General features: G+C 40.0%; 1 protein-coding gene and 1 long non-coding RNA gene across 2 annotated transcripts in view; one reads left to right on the forward strand and one right to left on the reverse strand.

The window, feature by feature from the left end:
- Nucleotides 1–901: 901 nt before the first annotated feature.
- Nucleotides 902–1,362, reverse strand: LOC143101641 (uncharacterized). Its single transcript, XR_012982503.1, has 3 exons — nucleotides 1,303–1,362; nucleotides 1,096–1,157; nucleotides 902–991 (listed from the first exon to the last, which is right to left on the reverse strand). It is a non-coding gene; the product is annotated as an uncharacterized LOC143101641 (long non-coding RNA).
- A 14,951-nt stretch (nucleotides 1,363–16,313) lies between these two features.
- The window catches only part of dnajc7 (DnaJ (Hsp40) homolog, subfamily C, member 7), a 53,874-nt gene continuing 46,531 nt past the window's right edge, over nucleotides 16,314–23,656 (forward strand). The window contains exons 1-2 of the mRNA XM_076266585.1: nucleotides 16,314–16,446; nucleotides 21,552–21,640. Of these exons, the coding sequence (XP_076122700.1) occupies nucleotides 16,376–16,446; nucleotides 21,552–21,640 (160 nt within the window). The 5' untranslated portion in view covers nucleotides 16,314–16,375. The remainder of the gene's footprint in view (nucleotides 16,447–21,551; nucleotides 21,641–23,656) is intronic.

A 23,656-nucleotide genomic window follows, 5' to 3' on the forward strand; every position in this document is an offset into this window, starting at 1 on the left:
TCTTTTTCCGAGGCAGGTCCGTTGTGCAGACGCGTGGCTCTGTACTTCAGATGTCGCCTCTTACCGGGACTGCAGCTTCGCACAGAGTTCAGAGAGCTCCGGCCTACGAAATGACGGCGACCGTACAATCCATCCAGAGACCCCACCAACAACGCCATCTTCTTCGTCAGACAGTTCCACCTCGTCATCTGCTAGCACACTCTGTCTCGATTCCAGCAGCTGTAAAAAAAAAAACAATGAATCAGTACTGTGCGATGATGCACTGCGTATGGACACAACACATCTATCAATGCACCAAATAAAGTCTTACCCTCTTTCTTCTCGCTCGACTCCGAGCTGAACTCTTCACAGCTTCCGCCCGCAATGAGTTTTCTGGCTGGGTAGGCCTATAGACCTCTGAAGTTCGCCTACAAAAAAGCTGCCATCTTTGACATCCGGTATCTGGCGATTTTTCCTATGGGAAAATAACATGGGGATTTCGAATAATCGCACCTGTTAAAGTCTCGTGGGGATGAAAAAGTCTGAAATGCAGACGTTTTCCTGAACACACTTTTGTCCTCTGCCTTCGAGTGGATACTGTGATCTCCGGTAAGTGAAGGCGGCACACTTAGATGTTTGCTACTCCAGAGCTAACTTGCAATGCAATTTGCCATAGGTAGTTAGCTTCAATTAACAACCGGATCTCCTTATATGGGCAAAGATGGCCGTTTTGGATCTATTTTGTAGGCGAACTTCAGAGGTCTATACCTAAAGCTCCTGCGTACCGTCTCGTAATGTCTTACAGGCGGCTGGAAAACAATTAAATGAGAGTGGTATGAATAAAAATCAAACGCAAGTCACAGTAACATTAAATAAGGAAGGAGAAACAGTAAAAAAAAAAAAAAAAGTCACTTACACACAATGTCGTCTTTCAACATAGTGTAAATCTGGACTTGCAGATATTGCTCCGAGCAAATAGGAGGCCACCGCCTCATTATGAGGCGAGATTAGTCTGTGAAAACAAAATGTACAGTTATGATCGGTATCTTTCCTATGGTATCTATACGTATCTATTTCCTTATACCGCAGAATGAAAGGATATTCTTTAAATCTTACCCTTGCTCCGGTTCGTAGCGCCTGCAATTTGTCTCCGAGTTGTGAAGACGGTGTACTGCTTCCTGTAAATGACGACACAAAAAAATACACTTTAATAAAGCTGGTTCTGCTCACTTGTTCTTTTGCAAGGCTACTAGGCTACTCTTAGCTTTGCTTTTAGGCTAGGGTACTTTTAGCTTAGCTAGCAGTCATCGAACATATTCTTACCGCAAGCCTTCTCTTCTTAAAGTTTGTCTCTCCCGCACAGTTTTTCGACTCCAGAGCAGCCCACCGGTCCTTAATGGACAGCAACCTAGAGTTTACCTAATTGCTTGAATGACTTAGACAGCTCCGAGCAAAGAGGAGGTCACGACCCCATTAAGAGGCAAAGTTATTCTGTGAAAACAAAATGTTCAGTTAAGATCGGTATCTATCAACGTAGCCTATCTATTTCCGTATAGCCTACAGCAGAATGAAAGCATAGTAGGCTATTCTTTAAATCTTACCATTGCTCCGGTCGGTCCTATACCGAGGTGAAGTTAGTTTGATATTTGATATTCGGATATTCGACAGATTTTCAAAAAAAAATGTATGCGGCCAGTTTCACCCCGTGTTTGCAGACAATGTACAAACAGATGACCTGTCTACTTGCTCCCAGCCGACCTTAGGGACAGTCTAAAAAGTACCTTCTGAATTACCTTCATAGTCTTTTTTGTCAATAGCTTTGACATCATGTGACCTAGTGACTCCAAACCAATGCAGAATATTTATCCTATATGGGACTCATCAGACACACCCCTTTTTTGATAGTCTGTATGCACACTGTATTTTATATGAATATTTTGTAAAAAAATACATTATATCCTATATGAATGGTCCTCTTTTTTCAATACCTCCCAAGTCATGTGAACTAGTGACTCCAAACCAATGCAGAATAGTGATCCTATATGGGACTCATCGGGCACACCTCTTTTTATGGTCACTGTATGCACACTGTATTTTACATTAATATTTTAAAGGAAATACTTTATTTCATATAAGAAACAGTCTCCTTTTTTTCAATACCTCCCAAGCCATGTGACCTAGTGACTCCAAATCAATGCAGAATAGTTATCCTATATGGGACTCATCAGACACACCTCTTTTTATGGTCACTGTATGCACACTGTATTTTATATGAATATTTTGTAAAAAAAATACATTATTTCCTATATGAATGGTCCTCTTTTTTCAATACCTCCCAAGTCATTTGACCTAGTGACTCCAAACCAATGCAGAATAGTTATCCTATATGGGACTCATCGGGCACACCTCTTTTTATGGTCACTGTATGCACACTGTATTTTATATGAATATTTTAAAGAAAATACATTATTTCCCATGAGGAATGGTCTCCTTTTTTTCAATACCTCCCAAGCCATGTGACCTAGTGACTCCAAACCAATGCAGAATAGTTATCCTATATGGGACTCATCGGGCACACCTCTTTTTATGGTCACTGTATGCACACTGTATTTTATATGAATATTTTAAAGAAAATACATTATTTCCCATAAGGAATGGTCTCCTTTTTTTCAATACCTCCTAAGCCATGTGACCTAGTGTCTCCAAACCAATGCAGAATAGTTATCCTATATGGGACTCATCAGACACACCTCTTTTTATGGTCACTGTATGCACACTGTATTTTATATGAATATTTTGTAAAAAAATATGTTATTTCCTATATGAATGGTCCTCTTTTTTCAATACCTCCCAAGTCATGTGACCTAGTGACTCCAAACCAATGCAGAATAGTTATCCTATATGGGACTCATCGGGCACACCTCTTTTTATGGTCACTGTATGCACACTGTATTTTATATGAATATTTGGTAAAAAAATACATTATTTCCTATATGAATGGTCCTCTTTTTTCAATACCTCCCAAGTCATGTGACCTAGTGACTCCAAACCAATGCAGAATAGTTATCCTATATGGGACCCATCGGGCACACCTCTTTTTATGGTCACTGTATGCACACTGTATTTTATATGGATATTTTAAAGAAAATACATTATTTCCCATGAGGAATGGTCTCCTTTTTTTCAATACCTCCCAAGCCATGTGACCTAGTGACTCCAAACCAATGCAGAATAGTTATCCTATATGGGACTCATCAGACACACCTCTTCCTATAACCATTGAAAGCACACTATTTTATATTAATATTTTAAAGAAAATACATCGTTTCCTATAAGGAATGGTCTCCTTTTTCAATACCCCCGTGTGTCTGATGAGTCCCATATAGGATAACTATTCTGCATTGGTTTGGAGTCACTAGGTCGCATGGCTTGGGAGGTATTGAAAAAAGGGAGGCCGTTTCTTATGGTAAATAATGTATTTTCTTTAAAATATTCATATAAAATACAGTGTGCATACAGTGACTATAAAAAGAGGTGTGCCCGATGAGTCCCATATAGGATAACTATTCTGCATTGGTTTGGAGTCACTAGGTCACATGAATTGGGAGGTATTGAAAAAAGAGGACCATTCATATAGGAAATAATGTATTTTTTTCACAAAATATTCATATAAAATACAGTGTGCATACAGTGACCATAAAAAGAGGTGTGCCCGATGAGTCCCATATAGGATAACTATTCTGCATTGGTTTGGAGTCACTAGGTCACATGACCTGGGAGGTATTGAAAAAAGGAGACTGTTTCTTATATGAAATAATGTATTTTCTTTAAAATATTCATAAAAAATACAGTGTGCATACAGTGACCATAAAAAGAGGTGTGCCCGATGAGTCCCATATAGGATAACTATTCTGCATTGGTTTGGAGTCACTAGGTCACATGGCTTGGGAGGTATTGAATAAAAGGAGACCGTTTCTTATGATAAATAATGTATTATATTTAAAATATTCATATAAAATACAGTGTGCATACAGTGACCATAAAAAGAGATGTGTCTGATGAGTCCCATATAGGATAACTATTTTGAATTGGTTTGGAGTCACTAGGTCACATGACCTGGGAGGTATTGAAAAATAGAAGACTGTTTCTTATATGAAATAATGTATTTTCTTTAAAATATTCATAAAAAATACAGTGTGCATACAGTGACCATAAATTGGTTTGGAGTCACTAGGTCACATGATGTCAAAGCTATTGACAAAAAAGACTATGAAGGTAATTCAGAAGTCCCTGAATCGGTCGGCTGGGAGCAAGTAGACAGGTCATCTGTTTGTACATTGTCTGCAAACACGGGGTGAAACCGGCAGCATAATTTTTTTTTTTTGAATATCTGTCAAATATCCGAATATCAAATATCAAACTAACTTCACCTCGGTAGCGCCTATGTGTCTCGGAGTGAACCCTGGTAGGCTACGGCTGGCTCTGATTTCCCGAAAGCAGATGTCCATTCTCCTGGCGAGACAAGTAACCACTCATCTGGCACTAGATCCAATGCTCTCCATTCTTCCAAGCAAAAAGGTAAGTGCTCGTTTAAAGGTCCCCTCTTCTAGAAATGAGCGCAGACGATTGCGGGCGCGTTGTTTATGATTCACATCCACATACATCCAAATAACGTGAAGTAGGCTAGTAGCCTAATGAAACTGTAGGCTAGCCTTTCTGTTCTGCTGAATCCAAGTACAGCTCGCTGCAGCCTGTGGGAAGGCGAGGCTTGGAGATGCTCCTCTCTGAATTTGCCGCCGCACACTGACTGTTGTTTATCCTATCAGCTGTTCTGGTGGAAGCGCGACCACAGTGCAACCACTGCTCACTAGAGGAAGTGTCTCCCCTGCTGGCGTGGGGGCGTAACGGTTGGACTTAGTGGTTTATTGAAGTGACCCTGCTGTGGCGTATAGACTGAGAATGTTTTGGACTGTGTAAATAGTCTACTACCAGGGAAATAGCCAATCTATTTCCCTGGTAGTAGACTATTTACACAGTTCAAAACATTGGCTATTTCCTTGGTAGACTATTTACACAGTCCAAAACATTCTCAGTCTATGCAGGGTCACTTATATAGGTATATATTTTTTATTCAACAAAAATATATGCAGTTTTGCATATATTTTTGCTGAATGAAGATTGTCTTTATCACTATAATTTATATATTTGCCTCTGCAATTCTCATTGTGTTGGTGTGAAGGGAAAATCTGAATCTAAACTCTATCGACTGTTTTAAGTCAGGTTACATTATTGGAGCTTGCAGGGAACAGACATGTCATACCCAGCATCATTTCTGCCTGTTGAGCGTATTACTGGGAGTTGTTTAAGCAAGACCAAAGGCCACAGTCATGTCAGCATGCACAGTTCACTCTCCCTGCTACCCTGATTTGCATTTGTATAGCTCACAGCATTTTCATTTACATGTTAAAGCCTCCCCTAGAATTAGGAGGAGGGGGGTCGTGGGTGGACGACTGCCAAGCAAGGACCACGTCAATTTCTGACAATTCATGGCAGTTTTCGGCATTGCCTGCAAACTGCCGCGAACAGCCATTAAACTGAACTTCCACGACAATCTACAGTGCCGCATACTGACGGAAATCACACTTTTCATGCAGTGCCAATTTCAGTTTCTGTCTCATCAGATCTAACTGTGTAGACTGTTAAAACTGTTGTAAATGTCTGTAGATCAAGTCTTGGAAAATAGTTATTATTTCTTTTCAATGGAAATGATTTTAACATCAGCTGAAAGACAATTTTAAGTATTAATAATAATAATAATAATAATAATAATAATAATAATAACTAGATGTACCGCAGAGCGGTACAAAATATGACCGCCGCCCAGTCCAGCACATTTTTTCCACAAAAAGAAATCACGCTTGAAAGGCCTATATGATTCTAACTGTCTCACTAAATTGCATTATCCACACTCAATTCTCACTGGTATCTGCTAGACAACAAGTATCAAAACATGATTAGTTCATAGATTTCACATGTAAAATTAATTTTATTCAACCCCTCCTGCATCTTGCCTGTTCATAATTCTGAGAAATTCTTGATTGTTTGTGTTATGTTTATGTTATGTGTGTGGGTGTGTGTGTGTGTGAGTGTGTGTGAGTGTGTGTGTGTGTGTGTGTGTGTGTGTGTGCGTGCTTGTGTGTGTGCCTGCGTATGTGCCTGTGCATGCAAGCGTACATATGTCTACTGTGTGAGTATGTGTCATACGTATGATTACTGTGAATGTATGTGTGTGTGTGTGTGTATCTGTTTGTGCACATGTGTGCACATGAAATGGGTTAACGTGACCCCTGGAGGCAAACATACGGAAAAAAATGGTCATCCTAGGCCCTACAGTTCTCAAGATATTCACAGAGAACTGTGTCTGCCCTACCCTCCTTTCGGGGGGTCCAGTCCAGCGGGGGGGCTACAGATCAAAACGAAAAATGACGGTTCCATGCTATCCATGTGGGGGTACATGCCCACCAAGTTTTGTGTACCCCGGTCTTTCAGTGTCCCGGGAATCCTTGTTGGTGTACATCACTAAATGTACACATAAATTGTTTTATTGTAAGGCCCCCCATGAACGAAAGTACACAAAACTTGGCATGCATTCGGAGGGTGTCATAATGATCCTACACTTTTAATTTCGTGCAGTTTTGACCTTGTCAGCCAGAGATATTGTGATGAAAACACATCATTTTTTGCTGTTTAATTTTTAACTAGGTGGCGCTATACATGAAATAAGTGGTAATGGGATGGGTTGACATGCCCCCTTAAGACCAACATAGATAAAAAAGGTGGACCTCCTAGGCCCTACGGTTCTCGAGATATTCACAGAAAACAGTCTCCGGCCACCTACAGGCCAGTTGGTGTATAGTAACATAAATTAATTTATTGTGTGGCCCCCCATGAACGGAATTCCACAAAACTTGGCGTGCATACAGAGGGTGTCATAATGATCCTACACTTCCAATTTCGTGCAGTTTTGACTATGTTAGGTCACAGATACCTTCAATTACAACACCTCATTTTTACTTTTTTGTGTTTAACTAGGTGGCGCTATACATGAAATGAGTGGTTATGGAATGGGTTGACAAAATGGTCCTCCTAAATCCTACGGTTTTCGAGATATTCACAGAAAACTGTGTCTGCCCTACCCTCCTTTCGGGGGGTCCAGTCCAGAGGGGGGGCTACAGATGGGCTACAGAAAAACGATGGTTCCATTCTATCCATGTGGGGTTACATGCCCACCAAGTTTCGTGTACCCCGGTCTTTCAGTGTCCCGGGAATCATTGACGGAAATTTGGGCATGCGAAAAAAAAAAAAAAAAAGAAAAAAAAAAAATCTGACTAAACCTATATGACCGCCGCTTCGCTGCGCGGCGGTCATAATAATTAATGATAACAATGTGTAAAGTATAAATATTTTCATTAACCAGTTCATCTACATCTCATTCCCACATTCTTATTAGTCAAAAGTACAACTGAAATGTATAATGTAGATCATTTTAGCACCTGTGATGCAATTACTCTAATTATGTGCACAAACAGATACACACACACACACACATACATTCACAGTAATCATACGTATGACACCTACACAGTAGACATATGTACGCTTGCATGCACAGGCACATACGCAGGCACACACACAAGCACGCACACACACACACACACACACTCACACACACACACACCCACACACATAACATAACACAAACAATCAAGAATTTCTCAGAATTATGAACAGGCAAGATGGAGGTGGGGTTGTATAAAATGAATTTTACATGTAAAATCTGAAGAGTTCAGATGCAAAACCCTCTAAATCCGTCTGACCACTTTTCTTTTAAATGAGCATTTAAATTCAGGCTCCTATAGGTTTTTGCCTATAAATCGATATTTCAGACCAGGAAGAGAGTGGTATTTAGTGGGTTTAGAAGTTAAATTATTTGATTAACGTATACTATGGGTGTGTTCCAAACGGCTAAAGTTGCTGCCTTTTAAGATATCTAACTGGGGAGCAAGGCAGCAAGTGTGGTTCGAAACCGAAAAAACAAATTCTGCTGCCTTTTCAGATATCTTAGAATTCCCAAATAACGGTCATTTTTGAAGGCAGCATCGATGCACACTTCATGCTCCCTCCTACCCATAATCCCTTGCGGCAACGTCTGAAACAGCTGTGAAAGGTAAACAAACATGGCGGATGACATCTGTAATGGCTGCTGAATCTGTTTAAAATGTCATTTGTGTGACCTTATTTTGCTTAGATTTGTAGATTACAGATTAGAAATAAACATTTTACTATCTGATTATGCCATTGTTGTAACCATTAATAGCGTCTGGTCTGATATATCTGCCGGCCGTAAAACTAATTTATACCGTTAGCCTGCTAGCTTACGTAAGCTAATTTAGTTTAACGTCAGGCCTTTGCTAACGTCATACCGTAGTGTTAACCAAAGATTCTAGAGTGCTACGCTCATTTTTAAAAGATGTATTTAATCCAAAGTCATATCTAGTGAGACAGCTCTCTATGTAGGGAGGGAGGCAATAGGCAGCTGTCTCCCGTTTCGAATACACCCTATGTGTGGAGAGCATCCCCTCACCATCTTTATCTCATTTTTGACATAGGTGACATTTAGAGGCTTTTGCATCTGAACCCTTCATCTATGAACTAATCATGTTTTGGTACTTGTTGTCTAACAGATACCAGTGAGAATTGAGTGTGGATAATGCAATTTAGTGAGACAGTTAAAATCATATAGGCCTTTCAGCGTGATTTCTTTTTGTGGAAAAAATGTGCTGGACTGGGCGGCGGTCATATTTTGTACCGCTCTGCGGTACATCTAGTTTACTGAATTTTGGGGGGGTGTTTCCGAATAGTACATTTACAAATAGTAAAGTCTCTGCTGGGAGGTAGGAAGGTAGAAATACATTGATTAATGAGGTAGTGGGCATTTCAATTAGTGCTGCAACACGTTGTGTCTCTGAAAGCGTAGATTTGCACATTATTACACATAAATCTTGAATTTTATCAACCAAAATGAAGGGCAAAATCACATAATGATTCAAAATATGTATGCCAACATCAAACACCACATATGCATCAGTAATAATGAGGTTTGGATTATTTTCTGGGCTCTGAGTGGTTTAACCAAAAAAAGCCAATAGGCGGAATTTCCTTTTTTCAAATAAGAGGTCAACTTTGAAGGCCTGTACAGCCACAAAGCTACAAGAACCAACTTGCTATCATACCATTTTATACTCCAGAGATATGTAGCTTTCAGAAAAATATAGTGAGAATTTGCCCTCCCCCCCCCCCCCCCCCAAGTAGTAGTGACACGCCCCTTTTTGGGCCTGTGGCGCATGGACTAAAAGGAATCATGGAGATTTGTAAGAATAAAATGGCAAGATATTTTTCCCTGAAAACAATGCATTGCTTGATTTTCTTGATTTTTATTGGGAATCAACTAGGAATCAACCTCAACCTTCTGTTTTCGGTGGTCGGTTGTAAAAGAACTGTTTGGCTCCAGGCAGATTTTGAGATGTCAGTTATTCAGATAGCCTAGGCTATAGGGTTTAATATTTTTCCCGAAAATAAGATGTATCAAATCCCGGGAAAAGACGACGCATTTCCCGGGAATCCCAGGAAATAGCTGTTTTTTTGTAGTTGTTGTTTTTAGCCCAAGTAATGTATGATATCACTCAAATATGCGTTCCCAAATCGCAAACTGACATTTTTATATTATTTGTATCATTATTAGGCCAAAAGAACACAGTTTATGTCCATCGACAAAGTTTGCAATTATCATTTCTGCTGCGTGCGTGATAGGCCGCAGCACTAACTATGAAATTCCAAGTGGATTGTCTAGGCAACCCTTATAAAACCAATATATTACAGAACTCTATTATAAAAACTGACGAAATCTCCTAAAGTAAACCATGAAATGTTTGATGAAAATGAAAATACAGAAATGTTGCCATCTTTGCCGCCACTTTGAGGGGAAAGTCCGTAGGAGTCTTATTGCTGAGTGTGTTGTAACACGCTCTGGAAATTCACAATTTCGTCGCGGTTTTTAAAAAAAAAAAAAAACATAGTCCAGTATTTCTTTCGAAATTGAAATGAAGTTGTATGGACTGGACTATGTTTTTTTTTTTAAAACGGCGACGAAATTGTGAATTTCCAGAGCGTGTTACACAGCAATAAGACTCCTACGGACTTTCCCCTCAAGGTGGCGGCAAAGATGGCAACATTCCCGGAAAGGTACTGGCTTGATGAAATTCATTCTGGACTCTCTATTCGACCACATAAAGACCTCGGGATACTTCGGTTTGGCTTTAGGGACCCTCTACTCACTACCACGTAAAGTGTTATGTTGTTTGGAACTGTAGAAGAGGTATAGAAATAGCGTTTTGTAGCGGCGCAATTGAAATGCCCCGCTCACTTCCAGGCTACGAGTTGTGACTGAAAACGGTACAATCGAACTTTCTCAAAACACATCCGAATTACATAATTTTGATGTCAACTCAACGTATGTACCCCCAATCATCCGGAAATCGATCTAAAGTGCATTTTACTCCGGATAATTCCTTTAATAATTCTGCTAATTAACAATGGAACTAGATGTACCGCATAGCGGTACAAAATATGACCGCCGCTCAGTCCTGTACATCCGTTCCGCGAAAATAAAGCACACTTCAATTTGTCTCCATATTTTACTCCATCCCCCACTCTTGAAACTTTTGTGTATGCTTGTTTGGCATGCCTGAGTGTGTGTGTGCGGCTGCACAGAAAGTAGCCTACTGGTGCTGAAAAGGTGAATAGATTGTAGAATAGCCAAAGAAATCCAAAGCCAAAATCTCTAAACAATCACAAGTAGGGCAGTTCATCACAGTTCATCCATTGCAACTGGATTGATGAAAGGTCACTTACACCTGTAGGCTACATTGTATTTGGGAAAAGCAAAAGGTATCAGCATAATTTTATTTATTTATTTATTTATTTATTTATAAATAAACAAAAACATCTCTGTCAGTTCCATGCCGTTTTCAAAGCTATCAAAAACAAAGGTCATTTTTGGATGGATGGATTTTTTGTGAATGTTTCTTCTTCTACATAAGATTTTAGTCATCTTTAGTTCATGTAATACTTTATTGTCAATGCACAAATTAAGTCTGAAACGTTATTGTTAATGCACAAATTAAGTAGGCTAACAGTAGTCTGAAACAAAATGCTGTTTTACATCTAACCAGTGGTGCAAATAACTGACATGTCCAAATGGGCCTTGATGAAATACGTCGCTAGACTGTTCATACACATTTTAACGGGCCAAAGTTGAAGAGCTGTTGTCCGTTATTGTTCGTGCAAATATAGGCTGATTCATGTTCCCTTGCATTGTGTAACTGAGGTCCATGGCTAGTCTGGCTTTCACCAGACTAAGCTCAATCTTTTAAGAAATCAAAAAATAAATAGCGGGCAGATCAGGCTGGGTTCACAGCCTAGTCCATAGGCACCCGATATTGTTTAATTTTCCGATTGAGATATCCACGCTCTGGCTATTCTAAATGCAAAAATGCATCAGGGAGTTATGACAAAACTGTAACTAACAAACTAGATCCTAATAGACAGCTGTTAGCTTCCCTAAGCTACAGGTAGGCTTATAAGGTAGGCCTATTTACAACATAAATTGTCAATAGGCTATGCTGGCGACACAAATCAAATCTCCTTTGGAAACCAATGGCTTACGCCTTACAGTATCAAGCGGATTTAAACTGCCATATCGTGGCGAAAAGTTGTAATACAATTCACGCAGCTCCATGAGTCAAGGAAAGCGCGAATGAAGTAGCCACTTCTAAATGGGACCCACTACACAGTAGTTTAAGGTGTGTTGCTAAAGCAGCCATAATGAAATGAAGGTGTCATTGTTTGGATACTTCACACACACATGCTTTTTAATTTCACAGACTACAACTACCAAGCTGGAATCAAAGCACATCGATTCCCCTCTCACACCCTGCACGCACTTAAAACAAAATAAACAGGTGTCTCAGTCTCACGCATGTATAGGCAAAACTGTATCAGACCGGTGTAACGTTGGTAAATCTTCCATTGCACAGAATGATTTTTGTAGCACGTGCAACAAATGACAGTCGAAAGATACAATTACAGTGCTGCTATCAATTTGCTTGGTATAACCACATTTATAGTTTTCTACAAATGCAATCAATCAAATTGGCCTCCATCACTCAACCAACGCTAACGGTAACATTACCTAGGTAGGTCCTTATTGATATTATAAGATTAACGTACCTGCTGTAAAAACCAAGCATGTCCGATAAACATCCTCAGATTTATTTCGGCTTCAAGAAGAAATGGGAATTACATTTCATGTGAACATTGTCCTATCCTTATTAGACGTTCTCTGCGGTAAACATTCCTTGTAGGAAGCGTCCATTGTTTTTCCAACCCACTTTTAACTTCCAACAAAATTACGTCTCACTGCAACGATGCGCCATCTAGTGGACAAACGACTACTTATCGCCAATACTGGAAATGCAGCCATGATGATGATGATGAATATTTATTTTGGCTTTCTTTTAATCCTACTGAATTTCTAATTATGTATCGGCCGTTCTAATACCGATAGTATGTGGGTGCCTGTGTGTGTGTGCATGTGTATATGTGTGCACCGCCATCTACAGGCCAATGAGTGTACAGTCACTAAATGTACACATAACCTAATTTTTTTAGGACCCCCCCATGGATGAAATTCTACGAAACTTGGCATACCCCCAGAGAATGCCAGGTCAATCATACACATAAAATTTGGTGCATTTCTGAACATCTTAACTGAAGATAGGGGCGATTAAAGCAGAATAATATTGCATTTTCATTTTTTACCGAGGGGGTGCAAATCACAAATGAGTGATTATGGGCCAGGTTGATGTGGGCCCTTGAGACCAACATACCATAAAAGATTCTTCATCCTCAGTGCCACGGTTCAGGTAGTTATTTAGGAAAAAGTAGCTTCGCTAGCTTCGCTAGCGGCGGTCATAATAATTGTTGTGCACTGTAATAAGAAGAGTCCTACGAATAACAGTGCAGCGCTGTAGGCCTAATAACCTGGTTTTAAAATTGGTTGCAGTTGGAGCATGTTTTATGTCCCCAGGAAGTGCGTTCCAGGACTGCACAGTTAGGCCTAAGCTGCTTCACCATATTTTTACCTCTTATGGCCACCCTACACCAAACAACTTTGACAACATTTGGGAAAGATTCTTGAAATATTGTAGTCTTTTAACTAATGCCCCCCATTCAAGCTTTACGCAAAAGACTCCAATCTTTCAAGAATCTTTCCCAAATCTTGTCAATGTTGTTTGGTGTAAGGAGGCCATTAGGGAGTTTTGTTAGTAGGCCTAAGTCTTTCTCCTGTGATCTGAGGTCTGGAAGGCCTGTAAAAATGGTAACATGACTAACAGGTATCAGGTCCTAAAGACTAATAGTCAGGAGGCCTATGTGGTTTCTGTGGGATTGAAATGCTAATTTTTGGAGAGTGGTTGGACTGTCTTTAGAGGTCATTGAACATGGAGAAAAATTATGTCTCCATTTTTTTTACCTGTTTTAACCCTATTTTGGTGAAATTGTATATTTCACTATAATTAACACCATAAATTTCGCCTAAATCACTGGCTATGTTGAATAAAGTTCACAAAACAGTTATTTTCTTATTTTCAACAGTATGATTGTATGTCAGTATTATGATTGTATGTCAAACAATTAGAGATAAGATCAGTAACCAATCAGTTTCACCCAATACACATACTCCATTGCTGAAAGATAGCAAAATCACAGAATCACAGATGAGACCTCAAACAACATTTAATTCATTTACATATACCCAACATATTAGATCTCACCTCCACAATTTCCTCATCATAATTTACAACTAGTCTACTAAACCCTATTTGTACTCACCTTCTTAAGACTGGTCTCCCCTCCCTGGATAATGTTTTGCTCTAGATTATAAATAATTCTATCAGGGCATGTACCGCAGTCATTTAAGACATCTGTTATTAAGCCCTTCCCCCATCCTAGCATCTTTCCACTGGCTACCTGTTAAAAGTCATTGACTTCAAAATATTACTTATAGTTCTTGGTTGGTTGCCTGCATTGAAAGAGGACACCTCATGAAGACGCTCTTTTGTCTGCTTCTGACAGAAGAAGCACTTCTATGCTGCCAGCAGCTGCTGCTGAACAAGTGTACAAAGTCCCTCTAGATGGACTGGATGCAGTTGCAGGTGTTGCTGCAGGTTCAGAAGATGGTCTACCACGTCTTTTCTGAAGTCCTGCCTGCTTCACATGATTTCTAGTAGGGAATCTTGCATGCTGCAGATGCTCACTGTTACAGGTGGATTTGTAGCAATTCCTGTGCCAAACTGCTTTGTTCTGTTGTAAAATAACTGTACTGTAACAATGTAATCGTTGGCTGATCCCCATCTCCATACTCTCTCATGGACAAAAACAAGAAATTTGGCATATGTCTCTAATGATGGGTCATTCACCAGTCCACACATATCTGCCACTGGATACATAGCCCAAAATCTGTTTCTTTTAGAATATGTGTGCCATCACCTGACTAACAGAAAGACACACCTCAGAATATAACCTAAGACTGTGCCACCATGAACTGAAAATGTGCTTGCTCAAATGTAGAAGGCTAGAAGGTCACTAATATCACCAACCATGAAGAACAGAGCACTATGTGCTTCAGGTTATTCGATATTCTAAATTCTATCACTGCCTATCATCAGCCAACTGTCACTGGTAGTCAGGGATGGATTACTGCACAGGCCTACCGGGCCTAAGCCCAGGGGCCCAAGGAGTCAGGGGGCCCAAGCCATTGCATGGAATCATTGCCTCAATATCAACACATCATATCAACACATAGGCTATGAATCTGATTGAATTAAAGTATTGGCCATCCCCAAAATGCACCAGAATACAGGAAATCACATCAAATAAATTTTAAAAAATGTCCCCCGCAACAATTAGTGGGGGGCCCTTAATACATCTGGGCCCAGGGGCCTTAAAGTTCATAATCCTTCCAGGCTGGTAGTGTCTCTCTTTCTCTTTCTCTCTCTTACACACACACACACACACACACACACACACACACATGTCTGTTTGTCTATCTGATCCTTTACCCTTTCTTTTCTACACACTTACATAGGCTACGGAAGGCCTTTCAGACTTCAGCTGGTACTATGTAAAAGTCTGTTAAACTTGATTTAACAGAGATCTCTGCACTTTGTGCTCTGATGGGTGTAGACAAGAACTGACAGAGCAGGCTAGGCCTACACTCAAGCACATTAATAGGCATGAATTGATAGTATTGATATTGAAGTATTATTTTTTAAGTGGACAATTTTGCGAATTTTAGGCACAATTTCTTGTTAAAGAGATCAATCATCAGCCTAATGTTATTTTGTTTATGTGGCCCACTTTTGCACACTACCTTGTAGAATATCTTTGCTTTTTGGCACCAAACCCATATGCTATAATACCAGCAATGTGAGGTTTATGGACAAAACACCAAATCTGAACTTTTCTGAATTTCACCTTTGATTTGGGTCCTTCAAAACCTTCAAAAAAAATGGAGACATGTTTTTTTACTCTTAAGAACCCCTAGAACAAAGATATACTACTCTCCAAAAATTAACATGCGAATCCCACAAGCCCCCAAATTAGACACATAGGCCCCCCTACTATAAGGGAACGATCAGACAGGACGCTTTTTTGCAGTGAGCTGCGCATTTTTTTTATGTTGCTTCTTATTGGCAGTAAGCTCTGCGCCTAGAGCGCCTCGATCGCGTTTTTGCGCCTGCTGTGCCTTTTATTTTTGCGGAGGCGTCCTGAGCTGAAAAAAGGTAAAAAGTGAAAAAACGGCTGCGTTTTTATGAAAACATAGTACACCCTGGGTTTTATAAGCGGCAAAGCGTGTTCACACCCCTTAAACAAGCAGCAGTAGGCCTATTGCGGTTATGTTTTGTTAGGTTTATTGTGATAGTGTTCTTACTTAATTAGAAGTCATAATGAGCTGTACCTGATATCACTGAAGATTCAGATAGGGTTATTCATGTTTAACGTAGCCTAACTCCGAAGTGTAACAAAAAAACAAGTAGGCTACACAAATTCTCTGCTCTTGTCCGATACAGTGGCAGCGCATGCGTTGAGTGTTGAAACTGCCCCAAGTATAACCGTCCTCCAAACTGCGGGTCTGAAACTGCGGCTCTGCAGACAGATATTATTGTCCGCGTCCGCGAAGGCACAGAGCGCATGCCCCCATTCCTTCCACAGCAAAATGTCGTCAGTAGACTTTGATGTACCCATGGATCCAGATATGGAATTACTCGATGATGAGGATCTGGAAAGGTAATACTACATGAGGAGCTATTCCTGACAAGAGGTTAACGTGAAACATTATTTATGTGTTGGTGTGTACACGGAACGTTATTGTTTTCAGCACTCATTGCAGTTAGCTCGCGAATTAGCAAGGTCCCAGTGGCCTTGTTTTAGCTGAAGCTAAACCACTGAATGGCTGCTTAAAAGTAGCCAGTCAGATAGTTGGCGAGCACTCATATGCAGAGCAACTCCTGTTTGTTCCATAGAAGATTTCTTTCAATGCTGTTTGCCTGGTTATTAGCTGTCAGCTAGTCTCAGCCTCACAAAAGACTGCGTGTTGAAGACACGTTTTTGGCCTGTCTTGCTAGCTAGCCAGCTAACGTTAACCAAGTTTGGCGAATCAAGTGCTACGTTAACTCCATTTGTAGGCTACATACTATTGGAAATGGTGACCATCTGACTACAGCTAGCTGCCTTAACTGGCTAATGATTTAGTTCTGAACCAGAACAATGGAGACGGGGCCCTTTTCCCCACAAGGAAAGGTAACCTAACCTTACATATCATAGCATCTAACGTTAGATAAAACGGATGTCGCAGCCGATTGCCATTCAAAAACATCAGTCTGTGGTTGTGGTAACGTTAGTTACTTCCGGTGTTCTAATTTACATTACTAATCTATTAGCTGTTGCTTTTTCACTTTCCGACAGTAGGAGAGGTGAAGCTGCAGCACTCCTCAATAATATCTGTGCGCAGTGCCGCCCGCTGTAGTTTACCATAACAGATGTCCAACTCTTGCTCAGGCACCTTTTAAACGCTTAATAAACTTATGCTGGGCTCACACTACAACATATTAGGGCCGAAGATTTCGGACAACCTACAGCCTGATGGTAACTGCTTGTCTGCTCAGATTGGGTGCATTTGAATAGTCAGTACCCAGATAGCAAACAGTCATTGAAACTATGTTAACGTTAAGTCATTGAATTAACATCGAACTCTGATTCAGTTTTGCACCCTGTTTTAATATTGAATCAATGCTGAAATATTGTCCATAGACCAACAGAATTTCAATGGTATTTCAATTGACCCTTAGCTAAGTCCCGCCCCCCTTAGTTACTGTTGCTAAGTCCGACAACCTCAGACCAGAGTTGACTAGAACTTCAATGGTAGCTGTAAGTCTGTCTGTCTAAAATTTACATCCCAAGAGGCTCTTTTGGAGAGCCACAGACCTGATTTCATTTAGTATCCGTCTAAAGACTCCAGTGTGACATGGAGACACATATAAAAATTAATATCTAGCTTTTGTCGGGGGACAAACATAGGGTGCTTACACACAGTTGCGTTATTTCACCGCATGTCAGTGGGTGGTCCCGATGGTCGAGGGTGTGTAGCCTACTATGCAAACCCTTGAAGTAGGCCTATAGCCGTAATTTGATTGGCCTGTGCCTTCCGTTGCTCTCCGTCGGTGCAGCAAAAGTTTAACTTTTCGTCAGGGGCAACCCAAGGGGGCAGGCGAATTCCCGGAAGTAGAAGAATCGACGTAGGCTGGAGGGACCACCTCTCTGCTAACTCTCATAGAAGCCCATTCATTCTAGGATTTTTTTGAAATACCATAACTTCATATAACATATATCCTGTGCCGATATTGTAGCTTCTGTGTAATCCACATAAACACTACACTCAACATTAACACGACTTGGTGAGGATGATATTAATAATAATACATAAATAAATGTTTAACTTTGATGACTTTGAAGGCGAAGGAAGTGTGACAAGAATTTCTGTGTATCTATCATATGAGTTACAAGATTCAGTTCGATGGCTGTCACAAAGTTAAGTGTGAGTCTGCGCCGTACTGGGGGGACCAACTGAAAAATCGTTCTATTTGACTCCGTGCCCTCCCATTGAAAACGACGGAGTCTGTTTGTCCATTTCTTTTACTGTCTATGGGGGCAACGGGAGCAATGTGATGCAACGGACCCACAATTCAGTTCGGCAACGGATGATGTAAGCCCATCCAAAGCGAACGAGATGCGTCTCCAGCATTGGACTGCACGCAACTCGTGATTCACTGATATAATAATATAAGCTGTGCTAGATAGCCTTGCAAGGACACTGGGTCATGTCGTGTAAGTAACATGGTACTGCAAATAAACGGTTAAACATAGCCCACATTGCAGCCACTTCAACTTTATTCATTTATGGTGAATAAATGTTACATTACTGTGCACTAGGGCTGTCAATCTTCCATAATCCCTTTTGAATTTCATTCATTATTATTTTTAAAGGTGCACTATGAGTTCCTGCATGAAGTCATTTCTGTTGACGTTCAAAGTAAATACCAAACAAACAGGTTTTGCATCGTCTTGGCCGATCGTCCAAACGAATCCTGTAAACGCACTGCCCGAAACCGCACTTTTTTGAAACCTGGTCCCAGGGTGGAAAAATCTGAAACCTTAGCCCTTGCGAGTTCGTTTGGACAGCGAAACCGCATACTTGCATATTGATGATGTCATCGCCACACCTCCAAATTTCTTCAAGCATTTGGGTAAACGCTGAATGAACATGAAAGCAGAGTCCCTCGACGTTAGATTAGGTTGCTTACAAATGCCGTTGTTCATGACAGTGTTTCCTCTATGTTGATTTGATAGTGGCGGCCCCCCACGGTTTAATTTTCTTCCCCCACGGTATCAGAAATGGGGCAGACGCACAATAGTCGCAATTGCCTTTGAAAATTCATTGTGCAGACCTGTTGTAGATTCTTCAAATATACAGCTCAATCACAACTGAAAATAATGCCTCATTGTGTGTGAATAGAGGTGAATACATATAACTGTTTGTGTTGCAGCGAAGTGTCAGTTGTCAGTTCCGTGGGACGGGGGGACGGTGGGGGGGGGGGGGGGGGGTTCGGACAGGCCTGCCCCCACTGCTTAAAAAAATCCTAGAGGAAACACTGCATGACCTGGCAGTTCCATGGCAAGCGGCACCGTTTTAAAAGTATTGATTAGGCACTGGTATCGGATAAAACTCAAACGATACCCAATCCTATACTTAAGTAAAGTACAGATCTGTGGTAAATTTACTTAAGTACAGTAACAAAGTACTTGGTTAACTTCCACCACCAGACAAGAGTGATGTGCTTCTCGCGCACAAGGCATGCTCAACAATCACAGGTGGCCCAACTTGTAATATTGAACTGAAGCTTGACTTCAAAAAGTATACTTCAAAAAGTATATTGCAAATGAAATCGCAATTGCAAAATCTGTCAATTAGATATTTTCCCAAAATCTTGCAGTCCTACTTGTCTTCCATTTTTATCCCATGCCATTAAGTCACAAAATTCTGGGATTTCTTGGTCTTTTGTTTCACACCAGGGTGTGATAAAAAATATCTGAGTCCTTGGTTCTTTCTGAACTTTTTATTTGAAAGCAGGCTATGCCACCTTTATAGAATAGGCTTACTTTAATTTATAGAAAATGTCTACATTAAATGTGTTAGGAACTGCATCAGATTTACATTGCACCACACGTTACTCTAAAGTTCTGTATTTAACCCATTTAGGCCTAAAACGCCTGGAAAAAATGCCTGTAAAACCTAAGGGTGATTTCAGAAAACCCCCTAAAACCTGAAGTTTTTCTGGAAATTCAGCAATTGTGTCAACACCTACTTAATGATTGATTTCTCAGCCTCTGTAGCAGATAGGAACAAAATTTAAAAAGTATTTGAGAGCTTATACCTGTGGCTTTGCTAAGAAATTGGGTTTATTCAGTTACACCTTCACAAAAATAAAACATGTAATGTGTCAGTGCAGGAACAGCACTATTTTATCAGAAACCAGTGCATTTTCTACAGCTTCTCATTCTGGTTGACATCTACTGCCTGGTTATATGTATTATTGGTATGTTCAGAAATTACTGATAGGCCTACACAAGCTGAAATAGTTTCAAAAAGTGTAACTGTGTTTATTATATTACAAAAACATAGGCAAATTGGGGCCACCACCACCTTGACACTTATCAGTAATAATGAATACTGTGTGATTATTCACAGTAGTGGTGATCCTAGTCTCTGCTCAACCCTCCATACACACACAAAATGATGGCTTGTCATGTTTCTATTTAATATTTTGAATTCATAAACTGTATATATTTTGTTAGTATTTTATGATCTGCATAATTACTTATAGCTAAAAATATTCAGTAATTTGAATACATATTGATTTTTAAACTATTGCACTTGTCTTTAATGACATTACAGTGGTGATATGTAGGTCTAATTGAGTGCCTGTCACTTTGAGAAAAAACGTGAAAGTAATTAGCTTTCATTCTCAATTCCATAGCCTAGGTAGGTTACCGTGGCATTGTGTGTTGTCCCATTGACTTGGTCATGTTTAACGGGCTATGTGCTTATAGCTTACCCTACCATAACTTGGAGTTCGCTATTTCTGTTATTTTGATCCAATGAGTGAGACCTAGAAAGTGCTCAAAATAAAACTTTACGGTATTCTCTTGATAACGTTAGTGAAATGGATTTAATGTGAACGTGCACATAAAAAGACGCAGAGTGGCTACATAATACAGCGCACGTTTTGCAGTGATGTTCCGCCTTTTAAAAGCAGGTGTAGCCTAATCCGAATCGGGGTTAAATCCATCAATTAGACAAACAGAATAAGTAGGGTACAAGTTTTGTAGCCTACCAGGGCTATGTCAAAAGCAGGTAACATTAGGGAGGGGAGAGCGCGTTCAAAGTCATCAGCAATAATGTCATCGAAGCCGAGAATCACCTCAAAATCATACCTTCCGAAATCTCCTCGCTATCAAAGTCCTCCATGCTTTGCTCGAAGAAATTTCAAAACAATGTCACGAGGAACATGACGATGCATTTCATTGGCCCAGAGGCCGATAATTGGTGCAAAAAAAACCTTATACGCGGAAATCGACGTATACGCTTTCCCGGCCTCAATGGTAGAATTACGCAACAGCGCTCCCGGCTTTAATGGTAGAAATGCGCCAATGCTTTCCCGGCCTAAATGGATTAATGTAACATGGCCTTTCTTTCTAAAACAAATCAGTGACTCAGGTAGGCCTATAACATGATAATTAATAACTTTGTATTTGCTTTGCATTTTCATTTCTAGGGAAGCAGAGGTGTTTAAAGAGCAAGGTAATGCCTACTATGTCAAGAAGGACTACACAGAAGCTTTCAACTACTACACAAAAGCAATTGGTAAGTTTTTTACATAGTTGAATTTGGTCGTCTTTTTTCTTCCTCCTAAAAAAACATAAATAACGTCCTTGATTTTGGATTCTATTTTTTTTCTACAATGTGGCACATATGTTGCTCAGACCAAGCTTGACATATTGGATATTTTGTTTTTAAAAAGCATTTGTCTCTCTTAGCTACATGAAGTGCATAAACAGGAATTTAAGTCATCACTGACATATCCAGTTATGACACTCTCCAGAGGACTTCCAAACAAAATTCAGGTGTTTCCTCTGCTAATATCTGCTAATATTGAGTCTGACTAATTTTCACTGGTCACACTAATGCACATGAAATTTTGCTGTTCTATTTACAACTGTGATAGGCTATATAATTCCCCTGGGGATCAATAAAGTATCTATCTATCTATCTATCTATCTATGATCTACATTTTATTAGGCAACCATGTAGACATGCAGGACAACAAATATGTAAGGGATAATGTATTGTCCAGCGGTAATTATAGGAAAATAAGTCCTGACAGGGCAAACAGAACCCCGACGCACAGCGGATACATTATCCCGCTTATTATTATACGGCTACTTGACAAATCGAGAAAAGAAAATTAACACAATGGGTCTTTAAAAAATATTTTTCTACTGTTTTGTGGCTTCCGCTGACAAAATAAATAATTGGCCACACAGTTAGAACTTGACAGTTTCCGGTGTTGCGTGGCATCTTACTAGCTGACTTTCACTTTCAATGAAATCCCATTGCAATAATCGAACAGACGTCTTGCGGAATGATATGAGGCTGAAATGAATGCAACTTGTTTGTGCTTTATTCTGAATAACGGGTCATATTTCCAACTTTATTTGTATTTATGGTATATTTAAATATTTAACTAGTGCTATAGACATCTGTTTTATTTGACTGCTTCATTTCCACTTTAAGTAATGTAGACACGAGTGACATGAGTGCGGCGCACTTCCCCTTCGACATTCAATTACATTAGATTCTGTCCTCAATACAACTCTGCACACCAGCATCGCACTTTGCTACCACCTAAATTAAGATTCAGTTCTATTTTGTCGGCGCCACTTCAAAAAATCCATTGTTCATCCAGTGTTTGCCAGTTAAAAACCTTGGCACTGATGTGCAAGTGACAGTGCGCTCATCTCAGCACCGGTGTTGGCTCAGTCCACATGGAATTAAAATATCACTGAAGCACTTCAAGTTTAAGCTATAGTCTACTACGAGCTAAACATTGTTTACACTCCTACACTGTTACACGTGAACTGAACATAGTAAATTAACTAGGCTATTTCTGTTAGCACTTCATTGAAATGTGCTGCAGGCTTACATTTTGCACATGCACTTTTGCATATTTCTTAATATGAAAAGTTCCTTATTTTCAATTGAACTCTAAAGATAATGAATCTAAGTATAAGTATATACTCTTTTGATCCCGTGAGGGAAATTTGGTCTCGGCATTTATCCCAATCCGTGAATTAGTGAAACACACTCAGCACACAGTGAACACACAGAGGTGAAGCACACACTAATACCGGCGGAGTGAGCTGCCTGCAACAACAGGGGCTCAGGGAGCAGTGAGGGCCTTGCAGGGTCAGGGCACTTCAGCCGTGCCTACTGGTCGGGGTTCAAGTCCGGTTACAAGTCCGAAGCGCTAACCAGTAGGCCACGGCTGCCCCTAGGCTATATGGAGTGATTTTTGTTTGTTATGCCCTTTATGTATACATTTTGTGCATGCACTTCTGTTGTAGCATTTATTTCAGTTTATATCATCTATATTTCTGAAGAATACAATGTGTTGCCTCAGGCCCGCTGCACATCTTTTGACATTTTATTTGAAATAATCAAATGTCTTAAAGTAGGGCTGCACGATATATCTAAAATCTATCGTTATCGCGATATCAACGCTTGCGATGGACATACCGCAAAGATTACTTAATTTTCGATACATTTTGATACATTTTCTGTGCCGTACGCATTCCATGGCCTACAGTCTATGATGTATTC

Source organism: Alosa pseudoharengus, unplaced genomic scaffold (genome assembly GCF_046254945.1).
Source record: "Alosa pseudoharengus isolate Yale_2024_CS ecotype anadromous, Long Island Sound unplaced genomic scaffold, YU_APseudo_1.1 YU_APseudo_1.1_scf_4, whole genome shotgun sequence".
Taxonomy (NCBI): domain Eukaryota; kingdom Metazoa; phylum Chordata; class Actinopteri; order Clupeiformes; family Clupeidae; genus Alosa; species Alosa pseudoharengus.